This window comes from Hypanus sabinus, chromosome 8 (assembly GCF_030144855.1).
Source record: "Hypanus sabinus isolate sHypSab1 chromosome 8, sHypSab1.hap1, whole genome shotgun sequence".
NCBI lineage: Eukaryota > Metazoa > Chordata > Chondrichthyes > Myliobatiformes > Dasyatidae > Hypanus > Hypanus sabinus.
This window is the reverse complement of record NC_082713.1, coordinates 136,731,767-136,748,682: the sequence shown is the minus strand read 5'-3', so window position 1 is coordinate 136,748,682 and position 16,916 is coordinate 136,731,767. Positions and strand designations below refer to the sequence as shown.

At 41.1% G+C, this 16,916-nt stretch overlaps 1 protein-coding gene across 4 annotated transcripts in view; it reads left to right on the top strand.

The window, feature by feature from the left end:
• The first annotated feature begins 264 nt into the window (after window positions 1–264).
• Window positions 265–16,916, top strand: part of ptprz1a (protein tyrosine phosphatase receptor type Z1a) — a 258,925-nt gene continuing 242,273 nt past the window's right edge. Inside the window, exon 1 of one of the 4 annotated variants that reach the window (XM_059977946.1) lies at window positions 265–1,066. In XM_059977946.1, coding sequence (XP_059833929.1) covers window positions 1,015–1,066 — 52 coding nt within the window. In that variant the 5' untranslated portion in view covers window positions 265–1,014. The remainder of the gene's footprint in view (window positions 1,067–16,916) is intronic. The other 3 variants (XM_059977944.1, XM_059977945.1, XM_059977947.1) reach the window with 3 other exon arrangements.

Sequence of the window (16,916 nt, the reverse complement as noted above, 5' to 3'; positions counted from 1 at the left end):
TCTGGTTTCCCCGATATTTTACTTGTTTCTTAGCAGAGGAGAATTCCTTCCCTTCTGCTAAGGGAATAAAACCCTATAAATTTAGGAAAGTGTCCAGGTGAACTGCTTGGGTTTTCCTGAAAGGAGACCATCAGGCAGAGGAGTTATACCACAGCTGATTGTGTCCTCGGGATTAAGCTGCGTGTCAGGAACGAGGTCGTGGATCAAGAATGCACACCCCCCCCCCCCCAAAACACACACACACACACACGAGTCTGTAGGCTGCTTTCATAAAGCCATTCGTTAAGAATGGATTATGGGAACGGCTAAACCGTCTTCTACACTCCCCCCGCCCCGTCCGTCCCTTATCCGGCACTCAGCCACAACTCAAGAGAAAAATGGGAGTTCAATACTAGCGCTGCGCGGAAGGAGCCAGATTTATTATTGGGAAGGCGAGGAGCTGGCTGGCAGGTTTTAGTCTCCCGGAATCCAATACAAAGGCAGCTGAAATTCTCTCACACACAGTGAGGCAGATCACATTCACGCATAGACTGACACTCATTTGGTGGGGTGTCCTCATTCACTGGCTGCGAGTGCTTGTCACTGCAATAGGCAGGAGAGAGTACACATTCATTGAGGTTCCGTCTCTCTCTCTCTCTCTCTCGCTCGCTCTCTGCCTCTCTCTGTCTCCCTCTCGCTCGCTCGCTCTCTCTCTCTCTCTCTCTGTTTCTCCCTCTCCCTCTCTCTCTCTCTCTCTGTTTCTCCCTCTCCCTCTCTCTCTCTCTCTCGCTCGCTCGCACAGATACACACAGTCAGACCGAGGTGCTCCGCTCATCCTCTCGCCGCAGTCACTCACAGAGAAGACAAACAGATCTGCCTTACTCGGCTGCCTTGTCGCGGGCTCCATGCACAGCTCCCTCCGCCTCACTGAAAGCAGCAACAGCGACGGAAACCAGAAGAAAGGTCTTCACCAGACGGGCCGTGTAGCCTGTCTTCACAACCAACAAGTTGTCGCCGAAGCAAGCTCCATTGGCCATGCAACCTTACTCTCGCTGGGTCTTTGCACTCCTGTGTATCTGTCAAGTGGGTGAGTGTAACTTATCTAGTCTGCCGATCCTCTTTACCTACCCAAAATCCCTCAAAAGACACATTTGCTGCGATAATCACCACGCATTAGAAATAGTTTGCGAATCGTTTCTGTCTAAGGTTCTGTAGTAACAGTTGCCGAAGGCTTGTATTAAAAGAGTGCAGAAGAAGACAGCGGAATCCCAATTGAGGGCAGGTTGTTTATCCAAACCCAGAATTTTTATTTGAGTATTTTCTGAGTTTGCATGCGGTTAGCCGGTGACAGAGCCTTTGGACTGTGGGGTGCTGGCGGATTTATGTGGACCATGGTGCGGAGTTCAGTAGTGGGGAGGAGAGAGAGAGAGAGAGAGAGAGAGAGACTCAGATATGAGAAGACTTGTCGTTCTCTCAGCACTTGTTCATCTTCCCTAAAGCTTTAAAGATATTAGGAATAGACCTAGGAATACTTTAAGTTATTGGCGTTTTTAAAGAGTTCCGATGGGTGACTCGATTTGCCCCTACCTTTTATGTAATACTCACCGTCTCTGCCCCTTAATCGGTATAAACTCTTACTTTTGGCGTTGTGTATGCTGTAGCCAACCTTTAGTTTTATTTAAAGGAAGTTCGAGGGACTTGCTGTCTCTTGATATTGCTGAAATATAAATTGAGAACATTTTCATTTAACGGTGAGATGAGTCGCACTTGCACTCCTTATAAAGCCCACGACCAATAAGGTAATTTTTCGGTTTTAGTCTGAAACAATGCACTTGCTGTTCTTTGTGTTTGACTGTCAGTGTCTGTTGACCATTGGCTGTTTACACTGGGGTGGTTTCTAACACACGGTAGACAGCGTAGAGATGCTCAAGAGATAAAATATCCGTTATACGCCGGCTGCTGGGTCACTGTCCATCAGTGCAAGTGGTCAGCTATGCAATTACTGATCCCAGTGCTAAACCAAGAGTGACGGGGCGATGGAGGAAGCAGATCTGGCAGGTGGTGAATGAACTCTACAGAGGTTCTTTCACTTCTGCCACTTGGGCAGAAATCTAGCCCAGACGCTGATCAAACTGTCCCTTCTGATAAATGGTCCGATGTACGATAAGCTTGGATATTTCCCTGTGGATTCGAGGCCAGAATGCCGATGATTTACAACTTTGCCTTGGTTATTGGATGTGCTTTTAATTATGGGTTAGTCAGACCTACCATTGAACTTCTTCTTGTAGCCAAGTTAACGTTGCAGAATTGCCTTAAAGGACAGTTAATCTGCTGTTTAAATGTCTCTTGAAACAATTAAGTGCCATTTAAACTCATCCATGTCTACAGGGCTATTTGCATATTATGAAAAATAATTGAGCATTTTCTGTTAAAATTCAAGTGTTAAAAATCTCTGGGCCAAATAAGATCCATGCCCTTGAACCATACACAATGTTAAAGGTAATCACTGGAAATAACTGATGTGCAAGTTACCAGTGGATAGTAATCCTCTCAATATCTAATAATAATAATAATAATAATGTAATTAGTTTACCTGTAATGTCTGAGTTTGTACAGAATTGCTTAGTTTTCATGGTCCCAGATTCTTTTGGATTGATTTAGAAATGAAATGGAGGAAAAATAACAGTCCTATCCGACCACCTTCCCACAGATACATTGATCATAGTCCTTTCTACACCATTGCCAACTGCAATTTTATTCCAGCTTGGGCAATGAAGTTGTTATGAAACATTCTTTTAATTTAAAACAAAATTAAACTAACATTCATGCTAATCATTTAAATTGCCATACTGGCTCTCTTACCTTAGTGATCTAGTTTCCTTTTCAAAAATCCATTGGAATTGCATTTTAGATTTCTTGTACCATAGTTCTATCCAAATAGGATATAGTTCAAAGGTCCCTTAAGGTTGTCTTAGTAGTGGGGGTAAGCTCCCACTACCTATTAAATGCTCCCAATGACGTGGGTTCCAAGTGGACTCTGATAACCAAATCCATCTGCTGGTTTTTATGGGTGGCTTATCTACTAAGCTGAACACAACCATTTCTACTGACAGGAGAAGGGGCAAAGCGGGTTACTGCCACCTTAAAGCAGTCGATTTGGGCAGATGGTTTGCAGCTCATCTAGAAGAAGGAAGACTCTGATTTCAAATCTCCACTGCCTTGCGGCTATACCCACTGATGGGGGTTGCTTCAGGAGTAAACACTGAGAAAAAATCCGGAGCAGGTGTCCTTAAGGAATACTATGTGGCATTGAATGCTGGCTGGCAGCTCCCAGAGATGTTGCTGGTGCCAAGCGGTCTCTGCCTGTTCTTTGGATTCATCAGCTGCGTGGGGAAGGGCAGCCTGCTGCATGGGTAGCAGCTTGTTCTCAATACCGCTTACTGGCTTGCGTAGACAGCTAGGACTCAACATTAATGATCAGCCCCAATCAATGGAGGGCCTATATTTCAAAGAGTGTGTAGAAGAGTAGAAGAAGATAAAGAATGTACTGCAGAAATCTTGTATTTACTAATTCTTTACATATTACAATGTGGATTGAAAAACTAGTCATTTTAAAAATAAATTAAACAATAATCCAAAATCAAAACCTTGAGTGCTAAAAATTGGTAACAGTTGGATAGTATATTATATAAGACTGTACACTTGGTACCCATTTTATTAAGTACACCTGTACACCTGCTCGTTAATGCAAATTTGTACTCAGCCAACCATGTGGCAGCAACCCAATGCATAAAAGCATGCAGACATAGTTAAGACGTTCAGGTGTTGTTCAGACCAAACATCAAAATGGGGAAGAAATGTGACTTTGGCCATGGAATGATTATTCATGCCAAATGGGGTGGTCTGAGTATCCCAGAAACTGTTCATCTCCTAGGCTTTTCACACACAACGTTCTTTAGAGTGGTGTGAATAAACAGTAAAAAAAAATCATTGAGCAGCATTCGGTGAAAATGCTTTATTAATAAGGGAGGTCAGAGGAGAATGGCCAGACTGGTTCAAACTGATAGTAAGGTGACAATAACTCAAATAACCACGCATTGCAATAGCATCTCTGAATGCACAGCATGTTGAACCATGAAGTGGATAGGCTACAGCAGCAGTAGACAACACTGGGTTCCACTCCAGTGGCCACTTTATGTACACTCCTGTACATAATAAAGTGTTCATTAAGTGTACATGTTGTTGTTTTTGAGTCATTTTCTCCCGAATAAACTTATTTATCTTTTGCTTACTTGTCATCTTTTGTCGAAATACAATACTAATTTCCATGAGAAAAATCAGAAATGTTGCGCTGACATCAGTCTGGTTAGATAATTTCAGATCTCTGGTTGGCGTTGTACAAGCTGCTGTGTCTGAGTGCATGCCCATTTTACCGGAGGTACGGGAAAGTTGTACAGTATCTTTACAGGAAAGATACTTGCATGAAGTGTAGATTGGCTAACTGACTGGAGGCAAAGAGTGGGAATAAAGGGGGCCTTTTCTAGTTTGCTGCCCGTGACTACTGGTGTGTCACAGGGATCAGTGTTGTGACTGCTTCTTTTAATATTATATGATTTAGATGATGGAGTTGATGGCTTTGTGGCCAAGTTTAGGGACGATACAAAGGTAGGTGGAGGGGCTGGTAGTGTTGAGGAAGCAGTGGGTCTTCAGGCTGAGCCAGTGGTAAGGAAGGCAAATACAATGTTAGCATTCATTTTGAGAGGACCAGAATATAAAAGCAAGGATGTAATACTAAGGTTTTATACTGAGGAGCTCGTCAGCCTGGGAAGGCAGTCCATCTAAGAGAGGGAAAACTCTGATTTCAAACCTCTGCTGCCTTGTGGCCATACCCACTCATGGGAAAGGCTTCGGGAGTAAACCCTGAGGACAAATCTGGAGCTGGAATCCCTAAGGCAGTCCGATGTTGCCTTCAACCTCGCTCTGGCAACTCCAGCGATGATACTGGTGCCAAGCTGTATTGGCCCTTGCCCTTCCCTTGGACAACATCAGTGGCGTGGAGAGGGGAGACTTGCTACTTGGGCAACTACCAGTCTCCATACAACCTTGCCCAGGCCTGCGTCCTGGAAATCCAGGCACAGATCCATGGAATCGCAAGACGAACAAATGCCATCATCAATAAGGAATTGAACAGAATGCACTTGGAATATTGTGAGCAGTTTTGGACCCCTCTTTTGAGAAAAGATGTGCGAGCAATGGGAAGGGTCCAGAGGAGATTCACGTGAATGATTCCAGGAATGAAAGGGTTAGCATAGGAGGAGTGTTGATAGCTCTGGGCCTGTACTCACTAGAGTTTAGAAGAATGATGGGAGGGATCTTGAAGGGCTAAAGTAGAGTAGATATGGAGGGGATATTTCCCATGGTAGGGGAGTCTAGGACCTGAGGGCACAGCCTCAGAATAGAGGTACATCCATTTAGAATAGAGGTGAGGAGGAATTTCTTTAGCTAGATGGTGGTGAATCTGTGAAATTCATTGCCACAGATGGCTGTGGAGGCCATGTTATTGGATATATTTAAAGAGGAGATTGATTGCTTCTTGATTAGTCAGGGTATCAAAGGTTACGGGGAGAAGGCAGGAGAGGGATAATAAATCAGTCAGCCATACTGGAATGGTAGAGCAGACCTAATGGGCCAAAAGGCCTAATTCTGCACCTATGTCTTATGGACATATAGTTTTCTCCCTTTGTAAAATAACATTTATTTTTTCTCTGTATTTTCTATCTATCCCTGTACATTTTACGTACAATTTAATTATGCCTTAATGCTCTTTCTGCTTTATGCTCATTTATAATCCATTTGAGTGCAGGGATATCATAGAAAAGTTCTAGTAGCAGCAGTAAAGTAATTGAAATCCATCAGCAATAGACTTTAAATATGTGCTGATGGGTTTTGAGAATTGCAGTGAAATCCAGTCAGGAAACATGGCAGTGCAGATTCCTATATAGATAATAGAGGAGGAGACCAAAATTGAAAGGCTGGATTAAAACTTTATCAGAAAGTAATTAAATATGCACATGGCACAGAGCATTAGAACTAATTTAATAAACCTTTGCAGGATCTCCATATGGTTTCAGGTTTATTGTTGCCACAGGTAACTGGAAAACAGGCAAAATGCTTAAAGCGGAGCAGTCCTTTCTTCCCTTCTACAAATCCTGTGACTGATCTATTTTTTAATTCATTATCTTTAAACTGGACCAAGGACTTCAAACTGAGAGTTGACCGGAGGGATATGTTACAGGGCCACTGAAGTATTTTAACTTTACATTGTAGCCCATTCCAGAAATACCTCCAAGCCTCACTTCTCTGAAAACTTCCAATGACATCATTTAATGTTTTGGTAGCTTGTGTCAAATATAGTCAGCCGCAAAAGGATGTCAGTAATATTTGAGGGTTAATGATCTGGGTTTGTTTGTTTTAAAATTGCATTACATGACATTCTTCCATCTTCAAGCCAGTTTCAGCTGCCAGGACTGCTGCAAGTGGGAATTGCAGTTCTCTTCCCAGTCCTTCTTTTGTTTCTGTGGCATCTCTCTGCCACCTCATGGTGATCCAACTCGCGGATGAAGGGGGCTTATCCAACATTTTCATTTTGCTTTGATGCTGAAGATGCCGTCTGTTGAGTACAGAGCCAATAAACCAGGTCAAGCTGATAGTTGCAGGATAGTGGTTAGCTATACTTTTAGTCAAGTTCAGTGCCACAGAAGCATGTATCAGCTTCTTTTAAGAAAGTCAATATTTCATTAATCACACACAATAAAAGTTTCTTTCTGAATGTGACTTTACACAGTCAAATATCAGAAATGTTAGTTTGGCAAAGGTGGATGCCTTTCTGTGGGGGTCTTGCATTCCAGAAGAACTGCAGAGAATTTGTTGTTGCAGAAATACAAAGCAAGTGGTATTTTAAAACCAGAATATCTTTGAATTTGTCCCTTGTGTTTGAAAATATACTTAAATGATATATCAATGGACCATGGATAATCATGCCAATGAAATTAATGTATCATTGTACATGATTAAAATTATGTGTAATCTCTTCTGTCAACCACAAATTGAGCTAATTTTATATTTGGGAAAGAATTATGTAAAGACAAATTTGAGCAGATCTTGAGAAGTGTAAGGTCATTGACATTGGTTCCAAAGGAGCTGTTTTATTCCTTGTGGGGAGAAAGGATTGAATTGATAAGTAATGCAATTAAGAAATAAAATGAATATGATTAACCTGTACTGAAACTGCAAACACTTTGCAGTAAAGTGATTATAGAGATTAATATTATAAAGTGAAGAATTGATGGAAATTTAAAGAACCCCAGGGTGTGATACTGATATTTTATAAAACTTTAATGAGACCAGAAGTGGAATGTTGTTTATTTTCTGGTCATTCTAATATTGAGGACATTGAAACATAGAAAAGATTCCAAATGGAGTTGTCACATTGTTTTCATGTGTTTCATGTCTGTTTCAAACACGAGCTATGTAGAATAACTAGTTTTTATTAGAAGGACATCAACTCAGTTTTTTTTTAAATGAAGGGAATGGAAACAAGAAGGTAGATGCTTTTGGTTGGACTAGCAGAATAGTATTAGCAACGTGACTAAAAGCTGCGAATGCAGGTTATATTTCATCTGAAGATCTGTAAATTTTATTAATTTAAATGGATTATGGTGACTGAACAAAAAAAGATTTGTCTTTGTAGATCAAAGTGGAAACCCACAAGGGCTATCAATGTAGTTTTTGTCTTCCTTGCATGTTAATGGTACCAAGAGATGAAGACATTGTTGTTTGTAAAAAATTCTTCATAGTCAATTAAGTAATGATTGAAGAAAATTGATTTAAGAACAGCAATTGCCTGAATTTGCACAATAATTGGATTTTCTTTTCAGCCAATAAACCTTAATTCACAAGTACCTTGTATGAAATTTCTAGGGGAATAAGAGCAGAATTCAGCCATTCAGCCCATTGAGTCTGCTCCACCATCAGGTCATGACTAAGTTATTTTCCTTCTCAATCTCATTTTCCTGCCTTCTCCCCATAACCCTTGATCAAGAATTAGCCCTTACTAATCAAGAATTTATCACCTTTGCTTTAAGTACTTTCAATAACTTGGCCTCCACAGCCATTTGTGTTGTGGCAATGAATTCCACAGATCCACCACCTCTGGCTAAAGAAACAGACAGCCATGAAACAGAGAAACACCATGAAACCTGTTCAAATAAAGCGTCAAACACGCAAAACAGAACAACTCGCGGAAGTGGCAAAAAAAACAAACAAAAAACACAGAATATAAAACATCAAACCACAGGATCATTGAAACAGTCCAGGAATATTCAGATCAGTTCAGTTCAGCTTGGCACTGTATCATTCGTTGACTGCAGACCGCAGTGCCTGCCTACCTCGATCAAAATCACACAAAATAGCAATAAAAAACAGGAGTAGCCAGAAACACATCATAGCATAAACTGCAGAGTCCAATCCACAAACTGCGTAGATTAAACTTTGCCCATGGCCCAAGACTTGTCCGGCAGCATCAAGCAAGAGGGATAGAGTGAATGGTCAAACATGGGCAGATGGCACTATATACCTGCTCGCCTTCTGCTCTCCTTCTCATTAATTTCAATCTCGCTCGACACTTTAGTTGGAGAGATTGGCGAGAAATGGAGAGGGCTGGTGCCCTGTCTCCAGGCACTTTGGCTCCCAGGCTGCACACTCCACTTGAACTCTCACTGAACTCCCTTGGAGGCAGCAAAGCACCAGATCACTCAACTGGCCTGAAAATGCACCATAAAAATGTAAAGCACATGTTCCAATAGAAGCAGAATCATATTTGAAAGTAGAAGAAGAAGAAGGAAAAGAAGTGGTTATATCCACAGTGATGATGTGTTTTGAGACATTGGTGTGGAAGCATATCAGCTCCTGTCTGAATGGTGGCTTGAATTTGCTCCAATTCACCTACCAAAGCAACAGATCTACTGCAGATGCTATCTCGTTGGCTCTTCATACAATGCTGGAACATCTGGACAGCAGAGATGCATACATCAGGATGCGCTTTGTTGATCACAGCTCGCATTTAACACCATCATCCCTTAAAATCTAATCGGTAAACTCCAAGACCTTGGCCTCAATACCCCCTTGTGCAAGTTGATCCTGGATTTCCTCAAGTCAGTTCGAATTAGTAAACACATCTCTTCCACAATCTCTGTCAGCACAGAAGCACCACAGGGATGTGTACTTAGCCCCCCGCTCTGCTCCAGGAGTACCACAGGGATGTGTACTTAGCCCCTCCCACTCTACTCACTTTACACCCGTGACTGTGTGGCTAAGTACAGCCCCAACACCAAATTCATCTGCTGACAATATCATTGTTGTGGGTTATATCAAAGGGGGTGATGAATCCGCATATGGGAGGGAGACTGAAAACTTGGCTGAGTGGTGTAATAACAACAACCTCTCATTCAATGTCAATAAGACCAAGGAACAGATTGTACACATCAGGAGAGGGAAACCAGAGGTCCATGAGCCAGTACTCATCAGAGGATCAGAGGTGGAGAGGGTCAGCAACTTTAAATTCCTGGGTGTCACTATCTCAGAAGAAGTGTCCTGGACCAATCACATAAATATAGCATGATAGTACCTCTATTTCCTCAGGACTCTGTGGAGGTTTGGCATGTCATCGAAAACATTGGCAAACTTCTATCGATTTGTGGAAGTGTACAGACTGGCTGCATTATGGCCTGGTATGGGAACGCCAATACTTTTGAGTAGAAAATCCTATAAAAGGTAGTAGATTCAGCCCAGTACATCACAACTAAAATGCTCCCAACCATTGAGCACAGCTACATGAAGCATTGCCATAGAAAAGAAGCATCAATTGGCAAAGATCCTCACCACCCAGGCAATGCTCTTTTCTCACTGCTACCATCAGGTAGAAGGTACAGGTGCAGGACTCACACCACCAGATTCACGAACAATCACTACCCCTCAACCATCAGGCTCTTGAACAAAAGGGGATAGCTACACTCATTTAAGGGCTCTGTTATATTGTTATTTCATGATTGTTATTTATTGATATTTATTTATATCTGCATTTGCACAGTTTGTTTACAGTTAACAGTTCCTGATGTTTATGGATAATAGTGACTGTCTATAGATTTGCTAAATATGCCCGCAGAAAAGAATCTCAGGGTTGTGTGTGTGACATATATGTACTCTGATAAAAAATTTTGCTTTTTTACTTTAGTTTTGTGAGCTGCCTGAAGGGTTTCGCCTTTGGTTGCCTTGTTCACTACTGCCATCTTCTTCAGCCATCTAGGGTACAATGTTCTGTCTTTTGCCTCTCTGCTTTCTTAAACAGTGGAGTGACATTCGCGATTTCCAGTCCTCTGGAACTATTCAGAATCAATTGATTCTTGAAAAATCATTATCAATGCTTTCAGAATCTCTTCAGCTATGAAGAACCCTGAAGAACCCTGCTGTGTAGTGCATCTGGTCCAGGTGACTTACCTACCTTCAGACCTTCTAGTTTCCCTTAATAACAGTGATTACACTGATTTCTGGCCCCTGATCCTCTTGAGTTTATAGCATGTTGCTGGAGACTTCTACAGTGAATACATATTCAATTCATTTGCCATATCTTTGTTCCCTATTGCTACGCTTCCTGTGGCATTTTCCAGTAGTCTGCTCTGCACTATTGTCTGTCTTTTACCCTTTATGTATCTAAAAAGCTTTTGGTATCCACTTTTATGTTATTGGCTAGTTTATCTTTATATTTCATCTTTTCTTTCCTAATAGTTTTTTTGTTGTCTTCTGTTGGTTTTTAAAAGCTTCTCAGTTTTTTAGCTTTCCACTAATTTTTGCAATATTTAAAACTTTTATGCTGCCTTGGCCATGGTTGCCTTACTCTCCCTTTAGGATGCTTCTTTTTTCAGATGAACTGATCCTGTGTCTTTCGAATTACTCCCAGGAATTCCAGCTGCCCTACCATCTTTCCTGTTAATATCCCCTTCCAATCAACTTTGGCCAGCTTCTCTTTCACCATGTCTCTATAATTACCTTCACTCAACTGTAATACCGATACATCCAATTTTGGCTTCTCCTTTTCAAACTGCAATCCATGGTGTGTAGTCCATCTGGTCCAGGTGACTTATCTACTTTTAGACCTTCAGTTTCCCAAGCACTTCTATTATATTGTGATCACTGCCTCCTTGGGGTTTGTATACCTTAAGCTTGCTAATCAAATCTGGTTCACAGCCTTAATCTACTGCTATACTGTATTACATGGTTGTATTACAAAACATCCTGAACTGATCCCAACTCACATCTGTGCTCCAAACACATTATCTTTTACTTTGAACTTACCTATATAATCACAAAGGTTTCCAGCAACTTATGCCATAAGGCCTCACAGTTTGATTTTCAATAGGGCATTATTTATTCCTTTTATCCTTCTTTTTATCGGAAAGAACTAACAGAAGTTTTCTCAAAATAGGGTTAAGTTGGTGGAGCAAAAGCATTCAATTAATTAGCACTATTTCTAATTGCATAATAGGTAATTTACTCTCATTAAAGTAGGACTACACATCATCTCTGAAGCTTCTTTACTGTAGCTATCCAGCTTCTTAATAAAATTCACTCAAGTGCAATAACCGAACTGTCCTTGCAGAGCGTCTGTTAAATGGTCTTCCCTGCTTTCCTTATTCTGTTGATAATTAGTCTGTTCATAGGTTCACATTTATTTAAGTTTGATTATTGATGTTCTGCAAATTGTTTATTGCTCATGGCTGTTTGCAGTATTATATTGTGAATTGGTGGTTGCTATGATATTCTGAAACACACTGCAGTGGAGTTCAATAGTGGAGAGACTTCAAGATCGAACAAGTTCTGCATAACTTTCTTTGTTCACAACAACTACCAATGTCTGTTATGCTATTGTCTTATGTTTTATACCTGGTACTGAACCTTAATCAATCCTGATGTGTTTCACATACTATCGATAAAGTGATTCTGATTGTGATCGACTGTAGGTTAAATTATTGGCCCAGGCAAAGCAATGTATGAGGCTTTAAAACTGCCCTTGTATTATCTGTTTATTAATTGTAAAGAAGGAGTCAATTATATGCCTAATAAACTGTACATGAAACTGGAAAAAGACTAATTTTATAGCATAAATCGGATTAGGATTACGAGCTGGAAGCAAACTAATTCAGCAAATTTATACCAGGAAAGGGAGATTTGATAGAAGTATTCAAAATTATGAAGGGCATTGATAGGGTAAATGCAAGCAGGCTTTTTCCACTGAAGTTGGGTGGGACTACAACTAGAGGTCATGGTTTATGGGTGAGAGGTGAAATACTTAAGGGGAAACTTCTTCTCTTATAGGGTGATGAGAGTGTGGAACGAGCTGCCAGCACAAGTGATACACATGATATCGATTTCAGCATTTAAGAAAAGTTTGGATAGGTACATGGATGAGAGCAGTCTGGTCTCACGTGTGGTCCCGATAGGATCACAGTTTAAATGGTTTGGCATGTACTAGATGGGCCAAAGGGTCTGTTTCTGCCCTGTGGCTTTCTATGACTCTTTGCCTCACATTGGATGAGTTAAACATGCACCCAATACAAAAGTTTTTCTTTGTTCTGTCCTGTGACTTGCATGCAAATGAGAAAATATAGTAATAATCTTAATTTTCTGAAACACACTGCAGTGGAGTTTAATAGTGGAGAGACTTCAAAATGGAACGAGTTCTGCACAGCTTTCTTTGTTCATAACAACAACCAATGTCAACCAGCATTGCTTATATAGATATCTGTTCTTCTGTCATACACTCCTTTAACAAAGTAATGTTTAATAGTAATCACTGTCCACTGTATTGAGTGAACAGATTTTAAATTTCCAGAAGTTTTAAATTTCCATATATAAAACATTTTACTCAGTGAAATTGTATGATATAAATTCCTCTTAAAATTGAGTAAATTGGTATGAATATTTAATAAACGAAGTATCAGTGAAACAAAGTACTTGTGTTAAAGAGCAGTGATCTGTAAAATTAGAAGGGCTTTGACCATACAGTATTGGAAGTGATTAATGATACTCTTTTAACCATACATAAAAACTGTACATTTTTTGAGAAGATTTAAAATTTAAGTTCTAGTACTATAACAGTCACATATAGGCTGCCCGTTGATAAGTTCTAATCTGGTTGGCTGCTCTGATTACTTGGTCTTTTTGGCTGTGATAATGTGATGTGTTGTGTGCATCTGGGAGACTTTCTTTCCCCCTCTTTCTCCATTGTTTTCTTTATATTGATGGTCTTCTGACTTGTGAATGCTTGTTCTTGTTCATTGACCTGTTTGATATAGGAATAATGTCATTGTGAAATTTTAAGAAGTCTTTGAGAAGAATTATAGTCTGCAGGGGACTTGCTTGTTTGCAGTGGGGGGTTGGTGAAAGACTGATATACAGAAACTATTTATTTTCAACTTCTGGCAAACTTTTTCAACTCACTGCATATATAAAGCAACAACTGCAATTGTCATATCAGCTATGTTAGATAGAAATAATGTCTTAATATGATTTTTCTTGAAAGATTGAAACAATATGCTTTCTTCAACCATGAAATTTGGCTTTGTTATGGGGACGCTAAACAGACAAGATGTTTCTCAGGGATCTTCACAGGGATATCCAAATACCAGTAGCGCTTTTGAAAGAATTAATCTGACTGTGACATTGAGTTTGCTACTGAATTTGTCCAAGTGCACCTTCCACTGAGTGAAAGAATGCCTCCACATGAACACTCTAAATAGAAAGTGTAGTGACTTCCCCCATAGCATTATAGGTGTTTGCTTATTAATGCTTAGAACCCATGGTGTTTCAGAATGATTAATTGCTGAAATAAAAGCAGCAAGTGCTGAACAAGCTCAGCAGGATAGGCGGCACCTGTGGAAACAGGAAATGGTCAAAGTTTGAGGCTGCTACCCTCATTAGAACTGGGAAAGAGAAAGATGCAAGTCAGTGTTCCATTTTGTATCTCTAACTTTTCCTTTTTTTGAGAAAGCGTCACCGCCTCCCTCACCCCACCCCAAATGTTGACACTTTCAACAGATGTCACCTGTCCTGCCATGTTATTCTCACCCTTTTTGCTTTATATCAGATTTTCAATACCTGCTTTCTTTGATTTTCATTTACTGGTTGAATCCTGAGACAGGTTAAAGTTAGAAATCAAGGAGCTAAGAAATAAAAAGGAGGTCTATGCCATTTGGCTCATGAGTGCTCTGCCATTCAATAGATCAGGGGTAACCTTCTACCTCTATGTTGTCTCTCTTCAAGATTCATTGGAGATGTAAAAAGATCAGGGTCACTTATGTCATTGGTCAGCTGTTCTGCTGTGAATTATGCAACAGTGCAAAATGGTCAGCAGCCCATCTCTTATTGTAACACACTGTGCATTCTGCATACAGGTTATTTCCTAGTGAGAAGTAAGGATAATGGGGTTGGTGTTGGCAAGAGATACCAACGTAAAAGATCAGCCATGACCTCACTCAAGGGCAAAGTCAACGTGATAGGCCAATTGGAAACATGAAAGACTACAGATGCTCGATTCTGGAGCAACACACAAAGAGTGAAGGAACTCAGCAGGTCAGACAGCATCTGGGGGGGGGAAAAGGATGGTCAACATCTGTTTTTTTCTATCTGGTGAAGCATATGCTTGTACCAGATGATGCCTGGGATGGGGGAAATTATTCTCTGAGGAGATATAAATATACCAGGGCAATACTTTCTTGAGCTCAGTGGAAGGGGAAATAATCTCACTGAATCATATACAATTCTTGTGGGGTTTGACAGAGTAGATGCACAGATCGTGATCTTGTAATAAGAGGTCTGACATAGTGAGAAGAGATTTCTACATCCACCGGATATTCTGTGCACATGATGGCTGTGGAGTCTCAGTTCCGAAGTATGCTCAAGTTGGTGATTGGTTGATTTTTAGCTGAGAGGGTTTAGATTTACAGGTTAAGCGCAGGAAAGTGCTGGGGTATAAGTGGAATATCATGGGCAAGGGACTGAGGATGTTGAATTTCTGAAATTGTCCTTTCAGGAGCAGTAAATAATTGGAGATACATAAGGGAGGTAAATGCATTTTGAAGCATCAAGAATCTCAGGGCTCAGGGAAACAGGCATAGAAGAGTAATTGAAGCCTGAGGCAGACCAGCCATATTAAATGCAGGGTAGGTTTGAGAGGCCAGGTGGCCTATTCTTCCTATTTTCTGTATTCTTGTGAATGGTCCACTGCAGGTAATATTCTATTGTTTGATGAACAGTTTTTGTCTGTGGTCCCTGATACGGTAATATGTTGTACCATATGAGGTCCAAAATGTAATGTGCAATAAGTTTGGCCCTACACATGTAAAATTGGTGCACAAAATTGCTGCTACAAAGCCCACCCTGTCTGAGCGAGCAGAGAGGTTGTGTTGGTCAGAACCTGGTTGGAGCCAGGGGTATAGAAAGTGAGGTCTCTGGGGTGGGAGTGGAGGGGCTGTGGTAGTGGGCAGAGGCTTGGTTGAAAGTTATATTCTGGCAACTGGTGAGCCAGGAGAGGTGTTAGTGGGTTGGGACCTGAGATGGGTAGGTGTGTATTGTAAGCAGCTATGTGTCTGAGGCCTGGGGTGGGTGGCAGTAGATAGCACAGGTCCTGAGTTTTTGGGGCTGTGGTGGGAATCAGTACCATGCTAGGGGGTCGGGAGGGAGAAACTCCACCATGGATGGTCCCAAGCCTGGCTGTGAAAGGTGGAGGGTTGGATACAGGGCTGACAACCTCATCCATAAGAGCCCAGTGCTACAGAAATGCCAACAGAATCCCCAAAGACCGCAATCCTGGGGGAGGAAAGATATACGAAGAAGATGGGATATACCTGGGAAAGCTTGAAAGACTGGACCAGGACAGGAGACTCTGCTGAGCTGCTGTCAGAGGTCTATGCCCCAGAAAGGTTGAGGGGCTTAAGAAGAAGAAGGAGAGGGAGAGGGAGAAGGTTCGGGACCTAAAGGAGAGCAGTTGTAAGGGAAGCAGTCCCACCATTGGGATCTCTGCACAGGGCTGAGACCTTCTGAGGGAGATCCCTTCATTCTTACTGCTGTAGAACAAGGAGTTGAAATTGGAGTTCCGTATGTTGGGCCAGTTCACAAGCATCTTAACTAAAAATTTGTCTAGTAACTCTCTAAAATGGCTTTGCATGAGGAAACACATGATCATTTGTGCATTAAATGCCAAGTTTCTTTAGCCTCTTAAGGAAGTAGAGGCATTGGTGGGGTTTCTTGGCTGTGACATCAATGTGGTTGGACCAGAAATATGCTTTCTGATAACAGTGTTGATCAAATTCCAAATGTTCCAAGAAAAATCCCTGAAAGCCACCTTAGTAAAAGCAATTAAAGTGTAAGACTTTACCTTCCTGCCTGGCTCACATTGCCAGCTCACTAAACTCACTCAGTGGGTGAACTTCGTTATGAAGAAAGAAAAGCCTAATGGATGGCAAGTGTATGTCTGGACAAAAAAAGACACAAATTCCATTATCAAGAAGAGCCATACCCTGTTCCAACTCTGGAATAAATATAGGCAGTGATGGCAGAGGACAATGTTTTCTACAAATGATACAGAAACAGGTAGCTGAAATATGAACCTTAAAATGGAATCTTCACTGTTGCCAATGTTTAATATAGCATTTAGAAGATATGTGTTCCACCATTACATTTTTGCCCTATTTAGGAAAAAGGTTGTTGAGATTATGTAAGGAAGCAACAGGCTGAGCCGATGGCATTCAAACGTGTGGAGTGGATGAGAAGCCCTATGATTGTCAGCCCCATAAGTAAAGGAACCAGAAAGGTTGTTCGCATGC